At 48.7% G+C, this 18,119-nt stretch overlaps 1 protein-coding gene across 4 annotated transcripts in view; it reads right to left on the bottom strand.

Moving 5' to 3' along the window:
• The window catches only part of MKNK1 (MAPK interacting serine/threonine kinase 1), a 42,652-nt gene extending 32,121 nt beyond the window's left edge, over positions 1 to 10,531 (bottom strand). For 3 of the 4 annotated variants that reach the window (XR_012160502.1, XM_073357815.1, XM_073357818.1), the window contains exons 1-2: positions 10,379 to 10,531; positions 4,721 to 4,783 (exon numbers count right to left, since the gene is read on the bottom strand). Coding sequence is in view for 3 of the 4 variants with exons in the window: in XM_073357815.1 (XP_073213916.1) it covers positions 4,721 to 4,783; positions 10,379 to 10,384 (69 nt within the window). In the remaining variant the exon portion in view is untranslated. Of the gene's footprint in view, positions 1 to 4,720; positions 4,784 to 7,623; positions 8,039 to 10,378 lie in introns of those variants that run through there. The other variant, XM_073357816.1, reaches the window with a different exon arrangement.
• Positions 10,532 to 18,119: the final 7,588 nt, after the last annotated feature.

The raw sequence follows: 18,119 nt of genomic DNA, 5'->3' as shown, positions 1-18,119 counted from the left end.
CCCAAGGTTTGGGTCTGTGGTCACCTATGCAAATTGGTGAGGAATTTTATCAAACCTTCCCCAGAAAAAAGGGGGTAAGATTTGGGAGGATTTTGGGGGGGAAAGACGTTTCCAAACTAACTCTTTCCTAATAATAATAATACCGGTGTTAGACGTTTGGTGGTGACAGCAAAAGTCCAAGGGCAAAGGGTAAAATAATCTGTGCCTTGGGGAAGTTTTAACCTAAGCTAGTAAAAGTAAGCTTAGGAGGTTTTCATGCAGGTCCCCACATCTGTACCCTAGAGTTCAGAGTGGGGAAGGAACCGTAACACTCCCCCAGGTATTAATCACTTACTCTGGGTTTACTAATGAACAAAAGTAATTTTATTATGTATAAAAAGTAGGATTTAACTGGTTTCAAGTAATAACAGACAGAACAAAGTCAGTCACCAACAAAAATAAAGCAAAAACACACAAGTCTAAGCCTAATACATTAAGAAACTGATTACAGGTAAAATCTCACCCTCAGAGATGTTCCAATAGGCTTCTTTCACAGACTAGACTTCTTCCTAGTCTGGACCAATCCTTGCCCCTGATACAGTCCTTGTTAGTTCCAGAAGACATCTTAGGTGGAAACTAGGGGTTTTCTCATGACTGGCAGCCCTCCTTGTCCTACTCCACCCCCATTTGTAGCTTTGGCATGAGGCGGGAATCTTTTGTCTCTCTGGGTCCCCACCCCTCCTTCTACATGGAAAAGCACCGGGTTTTAGATGGATTCCAGTATCAGGTGACATGGTCACATGTCCTGTGAGATCCCAGCCTCCATTCTTCCAGGCCCACAGGTACTCAGGAAGGTTTGCAAGTAAACAGAGCCGTTTACAGGTCATTGATTCTGAAGCACCCTTAAAACTTAATATGTTTATATCTTATTCTCCTAACTCCAGACATAGAAATAATACATGCAAACAAATGGGATGAAAACACACAGTAGATCATAACCTTTGTAATGATATCTTACAAGAGACCTTTTGCACAAAGCATATTCCAGTTGCATCATATTCACACTCATAAGCATATTTCCATAAAGCATTATGGAGGGCAACATTACAACACAGACGGAAGATACTCGTTTCAAATTCCGTCAAAGAAAAGGCACAGCTATTGGTCACTTATCTATATTAATAATTTGACAAATCACTCTAGTAATTAAGATTGCCTGTGGGTGGTGTAGGGAGTGCCTTAGCTATCATAGTTAGCATTGGACTTTGGTGACCTAAACAGCATGATGAAAAATGAGACAGAAAAATATCCCACACATTCTTGACGAAATGTACGAATTTAATATCTTTTGGGATGAAATTCTGAAAATCTACATAAAGTCTGAGTAATCTGGCTCTGTCAAAAGGTAAATGTGATAAAGTCTACCATGGCCAGCTGCAATCCAGCCCAGCTATAGCCATAATGGAAGTCTAGTGACCTTGGCTGCAGAGGGTTTTGCTGCTTCATCAGCATAAGAATGAGTCCAGTGGCCTGTCCTCTACAGTTCCTCTGCAATGGCCTCCACACTGCTTTTGATCAGCCATCTTCCAAGTGTACACTGAATGGCGAGGCCAACCCTATCGCTGCTCAGCTACCCACCTCTCTTGCAAGGTAACCATGGGGTTTCTGTGGCATGGAGAGTGAAGTCCTCTCACAATGGGTCAATCTCACACTTTTCAGGCTAGCATAGATTGATTTTTAAAACTGATTCCTCTCATCTCAAATCTGTGGTTACATCTTCATTGATACCTGTTGGAACGCTGTTAGAGAACATAGTGGAATTTAGGACAAAATATTTGCTGCTTCTAAAGTTTAAATTTCCTCTTGGGAGAAGGTCATGTACTTTTACCACAGATTTTTCTGCAGTGGAGATATATCTATATTAACATAGACATTTATACATCTTTTTAAAAATGTTCGCAGAATATCAGCCAGGTAGGCAAGAGTAATTATTCCTATTGGCCCGGTGAAGAGGCAAGCAAAGTAAGGTTAAGTGACTTGCACAACATAATACAATAAGTCAGTTAGCAAGGGAAATAAGATTGAAAACTATCCAGTTTATTTATTTTGGGGGGGGGGGGGGGGGGGGGAAATGGGAAAACCAGTGACCTGGCTGCACTCAACTGCAAATCAATATTAGGGTTGAGAAGGCATAACAGCAGCCAGTGTTTCATTCAGCAGAAAATTAATATGAGAGGGTCAGTCTCATGCAAGGGTTCCCTGGCATATCAATTGCTTAATGCATTGAGGATCACCTGCTTTCCAGTTTCCTTCAGAGAAGTAAATACGTTGGACTAACAGGAAAGGCTGTTTAATGCTACTGATCAAGGGAAATAAGCACTCATTGATAAGCAGTCTTCATCACGTTTCAGTAAGAATTAAGTTACAAAGTTATTTTGGAATTCAAGCGGAGTTACTTTTTAAAAAAAAGATAACAGTAATAGTACTTAATTTGACTTAAGCAAGTCAATTTCTCTGAATCTCAAATCAGAATGTTGTTGAACTGTTTTAAATTACAGAAAAAATATACAGGGTAAGTCAGTTTTGATGGCCACATATGAAAGACTAGCATTATGTTTTTTTTCTACATTTGATTGCTTAGGGAACTCTTAGTGATCTCAGAATGAATCATCAAACTCTAATTTGGTCAGCTAATTTCCTATTACTCAAATATAACCAGAAATGGACGCTTTCTAGGAAGTGGTCTTTGGATTTTTGGTTTCCTTTTAAAATTTCATGTACCTACAAGAGTAGTTAATTTCCTGCTCTTAAGAGACTCACTCAAATCAGATATGGTATTTCTTACTGGAAGTCAAGCTATAAAACATACTTCCTTCCTTAGGCCATGTCTACACTAGCGAGCTTACAGCGGCACAGCTGTACCAAGGAAGCTGCACCACTGTGAAATCGCTTGTGTAGCTGCTCTATGCCGACAGGAGAAAGCTCTCCCATTGACATAATAAAACCACCTCCACGAGCGGTGGTGGCTATGGGAAAAGCTCTCCAGCCTACATAGCATTGTCTACACTGGCGTTTGTCAGTGTAACTTGTGTCACACAGAGGGGTCTTTTTTTCACAACACCGAGTGACATAAGTTATAGCGACAAAAGTGGTAGCGTAGACAGCCCTATCTATAGTTGCTAATTTACAACCAATAAATATTTTAAGTATAGAAGGTAGAAAGTGATTTTTCCTTGTATTACCTTTCTGTACTTTTAATTCTGATTCGTTAGAAAGAGTGAACCATGTTAAACTCCATCTTGAATGAATCTGAACCATGTTGAACTCCATCCCTCCAACTTTATGGTATACTGCCTCAATCAAGCAGTAATGATCTTTTCTGTGATGTAAAGGAATTCTCCCTTACCATAATTAGATTCCTCTTCTAAAAACAAATTCTATCATTTGTATATTCCAATAGTTTTACATTATGAAAGTTCATTGTTCTTTACAAAAAATGAGAGGTTTAGTTTAGCAGTAAGTAGTGACTAAAATATTCACTGACAGAGTTTAGACTTGCTATAGATGGAATAATTTCAGTTTAGCATAGTGACAAATTACAGAGGTTCCTGAAAGCAACACATTAATAGAATTACCATTATTGTCAGTAGAGCAACTCTGAAACAATATGTAATGTCCCTCTCTGACAATCCTAGAATTTAAATATTGTAGTTTTCAAAATACTGGGTATTTCAGGTAAAAGCCACTACTGGCTTTGTTTTGCTTGTATATAAACTAGTAAAGATAGATGGTATTTCATTTCAATACAAATATTACTAATAGCCAAATATCCATTTACATTTGACAATTTGTAACCAGGCTAACACTACTTTACCTTTGTCATAACTAGTTTTCAACTATGGAGTCACGATGGCTAATCAATAATCAAGTTAATATTTAAAACTGAGTATTAATTTAGTATCCGACCTGAAAATTTTCAGTTTAAGGCCAACCAGCAAGATTTCATGCATTTTGTTCCAATCATTTGCAGTTTAGTCACCAAAGATCTTTTTTTAAAAGCCCCCAAAGCATCTGGAACTGGGAGAAAGTCAAACATGGTACTGAAATATATATTTTTTTAAATTAAATCTAAATTTACTAGAGAGCCCACTCAAACTTTGCCATACTGATACCAAGGATGCTTTTTCTGCAATTTGTATTTTTTAAAGTCTTTACTCAGTTAAAGTTAGAGTTAATCCGAGCTGTAGCCCACATCACGTGTACAAACCGACTTGCTACCTTTGAGCCAGTTCTCATACTACAGCAACTTGTTTTCATTCATAGAATTCTTTCCACAGACAATCAGAACTACAGACATATAAAAGGAGCAATGCCAAAAATATTTTTCCAGTAAGGCACAGGCTCTAGCTAGGTCTACACTTAAACCGCTACAGTGGTGCTGCTGTAGCATTTCGGCATAGCCACTCACTACAGTGACAGGACGGGCTCACCATAGTTAATCCATCTCCCCCAGAGGCGGTAGCTAGGTTGACAAAAGAATTCTTAAGACTGCTTTTAAAGTTAATTTTAAAAGCAATATTTTAGTTAAGAGTTCTTAAACTGTCTGCATACTGGAACAAGTTTTTCCCCAAAACTGAGAATATACAACTTCAGAATGCATGCAAGTGTCAAGGCACATGGATCAAACATAATGTGAAATTTGTCAGCAGTAAGAGTGACGTTAATACTCTATATGCTTTACCTTAGAAGAACAGAGGAAGTTCTTCAGTTCCGCAATTTTATTTTGCCTGACAATATCGGGCATCTAGAAGGAATAAAGAAGAACTTATTTTTGAAGAATGTCAAAGTGCATTCCCTACTTCCTCAGTCATCAGAACATACGCTGAAAAACCCATATGAGCTTCTACATGTAGTTTCTTTATTTGAAAAAAGCTTTTAAGGCCATTTAATTGAGCATAAATATAAAAATATTTTAATCACTATTGTTTTAAATTACATGTACAAGAGCTCCTAGCATCACAGTGGATAGGGCTAAGTTTTGGCTACTGAACAGCCTTTTGAGATAGTAGCATACTTCCATGCAGGAGTTTAACAACAGTATACTGTTTCTGTCGTGCATTTGCTGTGATTCATCTTATACTGCTTTAAAAGAACACAAAAGATAGAATTTTTACCAGATACTAAGAGATACCTGCATTGAAACTGGACAGCCTTTCAACGTGTTTCAGAGGGTTTGCAATTCTTATTTTTAAGATAGAAGAAACTATAGGTTTCAGAGTAACAGCCGTGTTAGTCTGTCTTCGCAAAAAAAAAAGGATGACTTGTGGCACCTTAGAGACTAACCAATTTATTTGAGCATAAGCTTTCTGAGTGAGCTGTAGCTCACGAAAGCTTATGCTCAAATAAATTGGTTAGTCTCTAAGGTGCCACAAGTACTCCTTTTCTTTTTAAGAAAAATATAGTAAATACTGAACTCCAAGTAGCAGGGATTAAAATTAGGGTTGTTGATTAACCGCAGTTACCTTGTTTGATTAACTCAAAAAAAAATTAATTGCAATTCATTGCAGTTTTAATCACACTGTTTAGACAATAATAGAATACCAACTGAAATTTATTATAAATGTTTTGGATGTTTTTCTACATTTTCAATATATTGGATTTCAATTACAACATAGAATATAAAGTATACAGGGTTCATTTTATATTATTTTTATTACAAATATTTGCACTATAAAAACAACAAAAGAGATAGTATTTTTCAATTCACCTCATACAAGTACTGTAGTGCAATCTCTATCATGAAAGTGCTGTTTACAAATGTTGGGGGTTTTTTGTTACATAACTGGAATCAAAAACAAAACAATGTAAAACTTTAGAGCCTGCAAGTCCACTCAGGTCCTCCTCTTTGTTCAGCCAACCGCTAAGACAAACAGTTTGTTTACATATATGGAGACAATGCTGCCTGCCTTCTTATTTAAAATATCATCTGAAAGTGAGAACAGGCATTCGCATGGCACTTCTGTAATCGGCGCGCTGCAAGATGTTTAGGGTGCCTGATATGCCTAAACATTCATATGCCCCTTCATGCTTCGGCCACCATTCCAGAGGACATACTTCCATGCTGATGACACTCATTAAAAAAATAATACATTAATTAAATTTGTGACTGAACTCCTTGGGGGAGAATTGTATGTCTCCTGCTCTGTGTTTTACCCGCATTCTGCCATATATTTCATGTTATAGCACATGTTCGTTTTAAGAACACTTTCACCGCAGATCTAACAAAACGCAAAGAAGGTACCAACGTGAGATTTCTAAAAATAGCTATAGCACTAGACCCAAGGTTTAAAAATCTGAAGTGCCTTCCGAAATCTGAGAGGGATGAGGTGTGGAGCGTGCTTTCAGAAGTCTTAAAAGAGCAACACTCCGATGCGGAAACTACAGGACCCGAACCACCAAAAAGAAAATCAGCCTTCTGCTGGTGACATCTGACTCAGATGAAAATGAACATGCATCAGTCCACACTGCTTTGGCTTGTTATCAAGGCAGAACCCGTCATCTTCATGGACACACATCCTCTGGAATGGTGGCTGAAGCATAAAGGGACATATGAATCTTTAGCATACCTGACACATAAGTATCTTGCAACGCCAGCTATAACAGTGCCATGTGAAGGCCTGTTCTCAGTTTCAGGTGACATTATAACAAGAAGGGGTAGCATTATCTCCCGCAAATGTAAACAAACTTGTTTGTCTGAGGGACTGGCTGAACAAGGAGTAAGACTGAGTGGACTTGTAAAGGCTCTAAAGTTTTACATTGTTTTATTTTTGAATGCAGTTATTTTTTGTACCATAATTCTACATTTGTAAGTTCAATTTCATGATAAACAGATTGCACTACAGTACTGTATTAGGTGAATTGAAAAATACTGTTTCTTTTGTTTTTTTACAGTGCAAATATTTGTAATCAAAAATATAAAGCACTGTACACTTTGTATTCTGTGTTGTAACTGAAATCAATATATTTGAAAATGTAGAAAACATCCAAAATATTTAAATAGTATTGTATTATTGTTTAACAGCGCAATTAATCACAATTATTTTTTTAATTGCTAGACAGCCCTAATTAAAATATCTAAAAAACAGTAAATATTTATTTAACAGTAAAACATAGGGACAGGTATATTTCCCCATCTCCCTCCCCCATCAAAATATATTCTTAATAGGAAACATCAATTGGATCACAGCATGTCTTGCTATATAAATTACAGAATACCCTGAAAAAAGAAAAGGAGTACTTGTGGCACCTTAGAGACTAACCAATTTATTTGAGCATGAGCTTTAAATTAAATTGGTTAGTCTCTAAGGTGCCACAAGTACTCCTTTTCTTTTTGCGAATACAGACTAACACGGGCTGTTCCTCAGAATACCCTGAGTTTGCTGCTCTCAGGGAGTAGTTATACATGAAACAATAAGAGTCTTCCATGTTGTTTTATGTTGCAAACATGGGGCTCCAAGACTTGAAGCTCCTTCACATAGTCCTCAGCTCCCAAACGTTCAGCTATATTGCTGTACAGTTTTATTGTATTGCTTCTCAAGTGATAATACTAGGATGCAGATTTATAGCCGTGGATGCAAAACACACCTTCAAAGAGTTGCTATAGTTCTGGAAACTTTTTTTGTTGCTGTTGTTGTTACAGGGCACACTATACTTTCAGTGAAGCCCTGGATGCTTATCTCAGAACAAAAGCCGAGATTCTCCAAGATCAGAAGAAAAACCAAAACCTTAACTCGGCTGGTAGAGCCCAGTGTTACCCAGAACGGTTGCCAGCTCGGTTCCTCGCCCAGGGCACTGCTGGCCAAGCCCAACACCAGTCGGTGGCGAGGCTGTTGTCACCTCTGCAGCGGCAGCCAAAGCCGAACCCACCCCGTCCTTACTCGGGCAAAACTCCCACTGGAGTTCCACTTACTGCCCCAGGCCCCAAACTGGGGCGCCCCGGGGGGGGGGGCGGCATCTCCACTAGGGCACCCCGGGGGAGGAAAAGGGGTGGGGGAGGGGACCCCTGCCTAGGGGGGATAAGGGGTGAGGGAGGGAGCCCCGGCACCTCCACTAGGGCGCCCCGGGGGGGAAAGGGGTGGGGGGGAGGGGAGGGGGCCCCGGCCTAGGGGGGATAAGGAGTGGGGGCCCCCGGGGCGGATAAGGGGTGGGGGAGGGGGCCCCTGCCTAGGGGGGAAAAGGGGAGGGGGCCCCGGCAGCTCCACTAGGGCGCCGCGGGGGGGGGAAGGGGTGGGGGAGGGGAGGGGAGGGGGCCCCAGCCTAGAGGGGATAAGGAGTGGGGGAGGGGTGGGGGCCCCCGGGGGGGGGGAAAGGGGTGGGGGAGGGGGCCCCGGCAGCTCCACTAGGGCGCCGCGGGGGGGGAAAGGGGTGGGGGAGGGGAGGGGGCCCCAGCCTAGAGGGGATAAGGAGTGGGGGAGGGGTGGGGGCCGCCGGGGCGGATAAGGGGTGGGGGAGGGGGCCCCGGCAGCTCCACTAGGGCGCCCCGGGGGGGGGAAGGGGTGGGGGAGGGGAGGGGGCCCCAGCCTAGAGGGGATAAGGAGTGGGGGAGGGGTGGGGGCCCCCGGGGGGGAAAGGGGTGGGGGAGGGGGCCCCGGCAGCTCCACTAGGGCGCCCCGGGGGGGGGGGAAGGGGTGGGGGAGGGGAGGGGGCCCCGGCCTAGGGGGGATAAGGAGTGGGGGCCCCCGGGGCGGATAAGGGGTGGGGGAGGGGGCCCCTGCCTAGGGGGGAAAAGGGGAGGGGGCCCCGGCAGCTCCACTAGGGCGCCCCGGGGGGGGGAAAGGGGTGGGGGAGGGGAGGGGGCCCCAGCCTAGAGGGGATAAGGAGTGGGGGAGGGGTGGGGGCCCCCGGGGGGGGAAAGGGGTGGGGGAGGGGGCCCCGGCAGCTCCACTAGGGCGCCCCGGAGGGGGGGAAAGGGGAGGGGAGGGGGCCCCGGCCTAGGGGGGATAAGGGGTGGGGGCCGCCGGGGCGGATAAGGGGTGAGGGAGGGAGCCCCGGCACCTCCACTAGGGCGCCCCGGGGGGGAAAGGGGTGGGGGGGGAGGGGGCCCCGGCCTAGGGGGGATAAGGAGTGGGGGCCCCCGGGGCGGATAAGGGGTGGGGGAGGGAGCCCCGGCACCTCCACTAGGGCGCCCCAGGGGGGAAAGGGGTGGGGGAGGGGAGGGGGCCCCGGCCTAGGGGGGATAAGGAGTGGGGGCCCCCGGGGCGGATAAGGGGTGGGGGAGGGGGGCCCCTGCCTAGGGGGGAAAAGGGGAGGGGGCCCCGGCAGCTCCACTAGGGCGCCCCGGGGGGGGGAAAGGGGTGGGGGAGGGGAGGGGGCCCCAGCCTAGAGGGGATAAGGAGTGGGGGAGGGGTGGGGGCCCCCGGGGGGGGAAAGGGGTGGGGGAGGGGGGCCCCGGCAGCTCCACTAGGGCGCCCCGGAGGGGGGAAAGGGGAGGGGAGGGGGCCCCGGCCTAGGGGGGATAAGGAGTGGGGGCCCCCGGGGCGGATAAGGGGTGGGGGAGGGAGCCCCGGCACCTCCACTAGGGCGCCCCGGGGGGGAAAGGGGTGGGGGAGGGGAGGGGGCCCCGGCCTAGGGGGGATAAGGAGTGGGGGCCCCCGGGGCGGATAAGGGGTGGGGGAGGGGGCCCCTGCCTAGGGGGGGAAAAGGGGAGGGGGCCCCGGCAGCTCCACTAGGGCGCCCCGGGGGGGGAAGGGGGTGGGGGGAGGGGAGGGGGCCCCAGCCTAGAGGGGATAAGGAGTGGGGGAGGGGTGGGGGCCCCCGGGGGGGGGGAAAGGGGTGGGGGAGGGGGCCCCGGCAGCTCCACTAGGGCGCCCCGGAGGGGGGAAAGGGGAGGGGAGGGGGCCCCGGCCTAGGGGGGATAAGGAGTGGGGGCCCCCGGGGCGGATAAGGGGTGGGGGAGGGGGCCCCTGCCTAGGGGGGAAAAGGGGAGGGGGCCCCGGCAGCTCCACTAGGGCGCCGCGGGGGGGGGAAAGGGGTGGGGGGAGGGGAGGGGGCCCCAGCCTAGAGGGGATAAGGAGTGGGGGAGGGGTGGGGGCCCCCGGGGGGGGAAAGGGGTGGGGGAGGGGAGGGGGCCCCAGCCTAGAGGGGATAAGGAGTGGGGGAGGGGTGGGGGCCCCCGGGGGGGGAAAGGGGTGGGGGAGGGGGCCCCGGCAGCTCCACTAGGGCGCCCCGGAGGGGGGAAAGGGGAGGGGAGGGGGCCCCCGGCCTAGGGGGGATAAGGGGGTGGGGGCCGCCGGGGCGGATAAGGGGTGGGGGAGGGGGCCCCGGCCTAGGGGGATAAGGGGTGCGGTGGGGGAGGGGACCCCGGCCCGTGGGGGGCTCCGGAGCGCCCCCCCCCCCTTACCTCCATCGCGGCCGGCGCACGTCCCTCTCAGCCACCTCGCCAGGGGCAGGGGGCGGCGCTGGCGACTCGCCCTGAGGCCAGGACACCGCCGCAGAGGAGGCTGGGAGGCAGCAGCTCAGCGCAGGCGCACGGCGGGCCGGAGAGCGGCGCCGCAAGCCGGCTAAGGGGGTGGAGATGTGCGCAAGCGCGCCGCGGACAGGCGGGGAAATCGTGCGCAGATGCAATCGCTGGCGGCGGGGCGGGGCGGGGGGGGGGAGTTGCTCAAGTCAAGGCGCTCCGAGGGGAGCGCGGGAGCGGCGCGCAAGCGCAGTGCAGACGGGCGGGGAAAGGGGCGGGGGGAGGAGCCCATCGCAAGCCACGAGGGAGCCACGCCCCCCCCCAGTCTGTGGGGCTCTGGTCCTGGCTGGGGGGTAGCTGGGGGAGGCTGTGGCTAGGAGGCGAGGCGGGGGCTAGTTCTGCTAGGGGGTAGATAGCCGCAGGGGGTCAGGCCAACAGGCCGTCTAGCCCAGGATCCCGGCTGCCTGCGGTGGCCAATGCCAGGTGCCCCAGAGCCGGGGAGGCCGACCTGAGCCTCAGAAGGAGCCAGAATTTACCAATGCTCGGTGGCAGACTGTTCTCAGTGGTGGAAGAGGACAGAACGAGGAGTAATGGTCTCAAGTTGCAGTGGGGGAGGTTTAGGTTGGATATTAGGAAAAACTTTTTCACTAGGAGGGTGGTGAAGCACTGGAATGCGTTACCTAGGGAGGTGGTAGAATCTCCTTCCTTAGAGGTTTTTAAGGTCAGGCTTGACAAAGCCCTGGCTGGGATGATTTAATTGGGGATTGGTCCTGCTTTGAGCAGGGGGTTGGACTAGATGACCTCCTGGGGTCCCTTCCAACCCTGAGATTCTATGTTTCTATGATTCAATGTCCATTGCCAAAGAGCCCCAGTAATACGTCAGCTGCCCCCCATCAGCTCCCCTCCCCTGCTCCCAGCGCGTCCCACCCACCAGCACCCCCGCCGATCAGCGTCTCCCCCTCCCTCCTGATCAGCTGTTTCGTGGCGTGCAGGAGGCTCGGGGTGGAGCGGGAGGAGTGAGGGCACAGCCAGCTCAGGGGAGGGGGCGGGAAGGGGTGCAGTGGGGACAGGGCCCATGGCAGAGCCAGGGGTGGAGCCATGAGCACCCCCTGGCACATTGGAAAGTTGGTGCCTAGACAAGGAGCCGCATATTAACTTCTGAAGAGCCACATGTGGCTCCGGAGCCCCAGGTTGGCCACCCCTGCCCCAGAGGGAATGAACAGAACAGGCAATCATCCAGTGATCCATCCCCTGTCGTCCAGTCCCAGCTTCTGGCAGTTGGAGGTTTAGAGACACCTACAGCATGGACTTGCAGCCCTGACCATCTTGACTAATAGCCATTGAGGGACCTATTCTCCATGACCTTATCTAGTTCTTTTTTGAACACAGTTAGACTTGGCCTTCCAACATTCCCTGGCCCCAATAGGTAGGAAGTGCTGAAGCTCTCTTTTAGGGGCGGGGAAGAACTTCTGGGGCTTCTGGATAGCTCCCGGAGGAGTCTGGAGTGGATGCGGGGGGCAAGGGGCTCTTAGCCTATCATTTTGACTATGTCCCCACCCACCTTTGCATCCCACCATTGGCTCCCTTTTCTGTATCAAACATAAGCTACTTGTCTTCACTCCGCACCTTACGTATGCTTTCTTACTTAGTATCCACAGGTCAATTTGGCCCATGATGCAAGCCTCCATGGCCCACCTGTTACATTTTGAAAGAAGCACCTTTGTGCTTTCTCCCATACTGCCCTTTGTGCTGGTCAAGAGTGCCCTGTAACCATCCACAAAACCAACTCATTGTTCTCCTTCAAAACCCTACTTAAAACTCTTATTTGCTGTGAAGCCTACAAAAAATTTGTTAATGGAGAGGCTGCTGTCGTGCAAAGACCCATGCCTCTCATCTTGACAATATAGTTTCTTTGTACTCCCTTGTCAGTGTTTGTATCCATCCATTGTCTCTTGTCTTATACTTAGATTGTAAACTCCTTAGGGCAGGGATAAGCTCTTGGTTCTATGTTTGTACAGAACCTAGCACAAGGGGGTCCTAGACCGTGAGTGGGGCTTCTAGGTGCTAGGACAGTACAAATAAATAATGAGGCAGCCTCTTACAGCTCAGAAGTGAGGAAACCTGAGACCAGTATTGAACCTGATACCTTGACCCAGATCCTCAAAGGTATTCAGGCTTCTAAATGCCAGCGCTGGTGCTGCTGTCCCCAGATTCTTCTCCAGCCATTGTCACTGACTCTGGGGTTCTGGTTCCTGCCCTGATCCAGCTTTGGGGAGGGAGATGAGGGCTCTGGTCATCTGCAGGGCAGGCACTAATGTGGCTTCTAGTGGCCAAAAGGCTCATCTGCAGACAAATGCCTGCAACCTTCCCATAGTTCAGTTGGATTCATGAGAATCCTGCTGAGTTACTGGGATGTCTGACTAGACTTCCAAATGCATGACCATCATGTGAGATGCATGACATTTGACAACCCTGGATGTGTAGTGAGGGATGAGCCCAATACAGAGCTTTGGCATCAGTGATGCTATTTCCCCTACAAAGGGAAAAATCAACCAGCTAAAAAGATCCTTGTAAACAGCAGAGGATCTGAAAACCTCCTAAATGGGGAGCTGGGAGCCTGGAGACTTCCTGGCTCTGTTAGTGGCCTTCCGTGCGACCGTGATCAAGTCACTTTCCCTTTTGGGGCCTCTGTTTTCTCCTCCCTCTCTTTATTGATCTTTTTTTATTTAGATTGTAAAGTCGCTGGAGCAGTCTCTTTCTGTTTGTACTGCCCCCAGCACGATGGGCCCCAAGCTTGATTGGGGCTTCTGGATGCTAACTGTAATGCAAATAATAGCTGTAAATATTCGTAAATAAATTTAATGAACAAGAAAACAAAATTCAGGATATGCTGCCTAAAGTGTCAGAAAATGTCCAGTCAAGTTCTGAAAATGCAAGCGTCAATTTAACTTTTCATACTATAGTGAATGTTTATTCCGGTTATGCAATAGAGCATAACAAGAATATTTATCTCATGTAAATCTTTTATTCAAGAACATCTATTTGTCTCAAATACTTTCACAGAAAGTTAATACTGTGTTATATTTATGCCTATGGCATCCCCTACACATCACATAGCTGATATTTTGAAACTTATCTCCTTTACCTGTTTTCTTTCATTTCACATACTCCCAGCTGGTGTGCTACATAAACCGCAAGTTTCTTAGTAATCTCCAGATTAGCCTCAGGATCCAGGAAGATGCTTGCATATGTCAAGAGTCTGTCAGACAACACAAAGCACAAGACGTCCACGTCTTTGCCTTCACAGCTGTATGGCTAAAGTCAGTGGGAGTTGTGTTATGTCTCCAGAAATCGTGTAGACCAAATATCCCTCCAAGAACAAGAACGAACAAGAACAAGAAAAATAAAGTAACAATACAAATAAAATTAGCACAGTGTATCTTCATTTGCAAGCTACATCAGTCCTTGGGTTCAGTCTAAAACTATGAGGCCAGCTGCAATTGTGGCCAACTGACAAATCTTTTGTGTTCTGTCACAAGCTCTCCATCTTTTGTGTTCTGCATCTGATTGCTACAGTTGTTAAATCTCCATACACTACATAGTGCATCTAAGTGTCTGAAGGCAGAGTAACTTCTCTGAAGAGAACAAGACCACTCTAGTCCCCCAGTTTCTTGGTGCAATGCCATCTCCGCCAATGGTGACGAGAATGCTTTTGTTCTAGATTTACTGCTAGTAGACCAAACCCTACCCCTTCCTTTGCCTCCTGTCCCTTCCTACGGCATGTAGGACCTTGACTGCAAAGGAACCAGAGTAGAAACACTGCATCGGAATGGAGGCAAGATGTCAACATCTGCACCCTTTGCATGCCACAGAGGTGCACTTTTCTAGGCCTCTCATCTCAGCATGCAGAAGGGATTGATCAAGGGTAGATCTAGGGGAACCAAGACACACAATGATGAGTGAAATCTCATTCTGGGCCAGAATCTCAGAAGGACAGCATGACCTTATGTCAGTGCTGTAGGTTACAAATCTAAAACCTGCACCTTCTGCTGCCTCAAGCCTGAATAGTAGCCAACAACTAATCAGCGACCAAACCTCACCTTCTTAACCTGATGCTAATAAAATCACAGACGTTGTATTAGACAAAGTTTTCCTATATTCTAACTTGCCAAACTTTTTAATTTCCCAAAGATCCCTCCTCATCTCCCCAGAATTGCTATCATCTCCCCCCCCCCATGCCCAACAAGCATCATGGAGCTGGCACAAGGGGGAAGTAAGCTACACCCTGTTCATAGAGGTTGTCAGGGTTCCTTCCCCACTCTGAACTCTAGGGTACAGATGTGGGGACCCGCATGCAAGACCCCCTAAGCTTATTCTTACCAGCTTAGGTTAAAAACTTCCCCAAGGTACAAACTTTGCCTTGTCCTTGAACCGTATGCTGCTACCACCAAGCGTTTTAAACAAAGAACAGGGAAAGAGCCCACTTAGAGTAGGGTGTCTGTTTGTTTGCGACAGGGAAGCCTGGCTGTTTAAAAATAGCCAGAGCTTCGCGAACCAGCTGAGCGGCGGAGAACCAGCTGAGCAGCGGGGACAGCAGAGCAGCTCACAGCAGGAGTTTGCCTGGGAGTTCGCCTGGAGTGAGGCCAGTGAGGCTTACGTCTTGCCAACTGCTCTGAGGAAGCTCCTAGTAGGAAGGTGATATGGAATGGGGGGGTTCAGCTGTTGTGACCTGCACTGGATGTGCCATGTTTGTCTTTCTTCCACAGGACAGAAGTGACTTTGTCTGTACAAAGTGCAAGCTGGTCTCCATATTGGAAGAGAAGATTGAAGGTCTGGAGCAACAGATAACAACCCTGCGTTGCATACGGGAAACTGAGGATTTCCTGGACAAAACTCAGGATAGGCTTCTAGGGGCACAAAGCTCTACAGATATAGAGCAGGTTGCACAGAGGAGCCAAGAGGCCAGTGAAGAAGCTTGGCAACATGTGACCTCCAGAAGAGGTAAGCGGAATGTCCGGGTTCCAGTAACACAGACACAGGTAACTAACCGCTTTCATGTTCTCTCCACAGGTATCGTTGCGGAGAGTGGACCAGATGATATGTCTGGGGCGAGAAAGCAGAAGGAGACTCCGCTGGTTGGAAGGCATGAGATGCGATGTCCTGAGGTTGGGAGTTCCACGACCACCACTCCCAAGAGGAGAAGGCGGGTGGTGGTGGTCGGGGACTCTCTCCTCCAGGGGACTGAGTCATCTATCTGCCGCCCTGACCGGGAAAACCGAGAAGTCTGCTGCTTGCCGGGGGCTAAGATTCACGATGTGACGGAGAGACTGCCGAGACTCATCAAGCCCTCGGATCGCTACCCCTTCCTGCTTCTCCACGTGGGCACCAATGATACTGCCAAGAATGACCTTGAGCGGATCACTGCGGACTATGTGGCTCTAGGAAGAAGGATAAAGGAGTTGGAGGCGCAAGTGGTGTTCTCATCCATCCTCCCCGTGGAAGGAAAAGGCCTAGGTAGGGAGCGTCGAATCGTGGAAGTCAACGAATGGCTACGCAGGTGGTGTCGGAGAGAAGGCTTTGGTTTCTTTGACCATGGGATGGTGTTCCATGAAGGAGGAGTGCTGGGCAGAGACGGGCTCCATCTTACGAAGAGAGGGAAGAGCATCTTTGCCAGCAGGCTGGCTAACCTAGTGAGGAGGGCTTTAAACTAGGTTCACCGGGGGAAGGAGACCAAAGCCCTGAGGTAAGTGGGAAAGCGGGATACCGGGAGGAAGCACAGGCAGGAATGTCTGTGAGGGGAGGGCTCCTGCCTCATACTAGGAATGAGGGGCGATCAACAGGTTATCTCAAGTGCTTATATATGAATGCACAAAGCCTTGGAAACAAGCAGGGAGAACTGGAGGTCCTGGTGATGTCAAGGAACTATGACGTGATTGGAATAACAGAGACTTGGTGGGATAACTCACATGACTGGAGTACTGTCATGGCTGGTTATAAACTGTTCAGGAAGGACAGGCAGGGCAGAAAAGGTGGGGGAGTAGCACTGTATGTAAGGGAGCAGTATGACTGCTCAGAGCTCCGGTACGAAACTGCCGAAAAACCTGAGTGTCTCTGGATTAAGTTTAGAAGTGTGTGCAACAAGAGTGATGTAGTGGTGGGAGTCTGCTATAGACCACCGGACCAGGGGGATGAGGTAGATGAGGCTTTCTTCCGGCAGCTCACGGAAGCTACTAGATCGCATGCCCTGATTCTCATGGATGACTTTAATCATCCTGATATCTGCTGGGAGAGCAATACAGCGGTGCATAGACAATCCAGGAAGTTTTTGGAAAGCGTAGGGGACAATTTCCTGGCGCAAGTGCTAGAGGAGCCAACTGGGGGGGCGCTTTTCTTGACCTGCTGCTCACAAACCGGGTAGAATTAATGGGGGAAGTAAAAGTGGATGGGAATCTGGGAGGCAGTGACCATGAGTTGGTTGAGTTCAGGATCCTGACGCAGGGAAGAAAGGTAAGCAGCAGGATACGGACCCTGGACTTCAGGAAAGCAGACTTCGACTCCCTCAGGGAACGGATGGCCAGGATCCCCTGGGGGACTAACTTGAAGGGGAAAGGAGTCCAGGAGAGCTGGCTGTATTTCAAGGAATCCCTGTTGAGGTTACAGGGACAAACCATCCCGATGAGTCGAAAGAATAGTAAATATGGCAGGCGACCAGCTTGGCTTAATGGTGAAATCCTAGCGGATCTTAAACATAAAAAAGAAGCTTACAAGAAGTGGAAGGTTGGACATATGACCAGGGAAGAGTATAAAAATATTGCTCGGGCATGTAGGAATGTTATCAGGAGGGCCAAATCGCACCTGGAGCTGCAGCTAGCCAGAGATGTCAAGAGTAACAAGAAGGGTTTCTTCAGGTATGTTGGCAACAAGAAGAAAGCCAAGGAATGTGTGGGCCCCTTACTGAATGAGGGAGGCAACCTAGTGACAGAGGATGTGGAAAAAGCTAATGTACTCAATGCTTTTTTTGCCTCTGTTTTCACTAACAAGGTCAGCTCCCAGACTGCTGCGCTGGGCATCACAAAATGGGGAAGAGATGGCCAGCCCTCTGTGGAGATAGAGGTGGTTAGGGACTATTTAGAAAAGCTGGACATGCACAAGTCCATGGGGCCGGACGAGTTGCATCCGAGAGTGCTGAAGGAATTGGCGGCTGTGATTGCAGAGCCATTGACCATTATCTTTGAAAACTCGTGGCGAACCGGGGAAGTCCCGGATGACTGGAAAAAGGCTAATGTAGTGCCAATCTTTAAAAAAGGGAAGAAGGAGGATCCTGGGAACTACAGGCCAGTCAGCCTCACTTCAGTCCCTGGAAAAATCATGGAGCAGGTCCTCAAAGAATCAATCCTGAAGCACTTGCATGAGAGGAAAGTGATCAGGAACAGCCAGCATGGATTCACCAAGGGAAGGTCATGCCTGACTAATCTAATCGCCTTTTATGATGAGATTACTGGTTCTGTGGATGAAGGGAAAGCAGTGGATGTATTGTTTCTTGACTTTAGCAAAGCTTTTGACACGGTCTCCCACAGTATTCTTGTCAGCAAGTTAAGGAAGTATGGGCTGGATGAATGCACTACAAGGTGGGTAGAAAGCTGGCTAGATTGTTGGGCTCAACAGGTAGTGATCAATGGCTCCA

The sequence above is a fragment of the Lepidochelys kempii genome, chromosome 8 (genome assembly GCF_965140265.1).
Source record: "Lepidochelys kempii isolate rLepKem1 chromosome 8, rLepKem1.hap2, whole genome shotgun sequence".
Lineage (NCBI taxonomy): Eukaryota > Metazoa > Chordata > Testudines > Cheloniidae > Lepidochelys > Lepidochelys kempii.
Note: the sequence above shows the minus strand (reverse complement) of the source record. Positions and strands in the feature narration are given on the sequence as shown.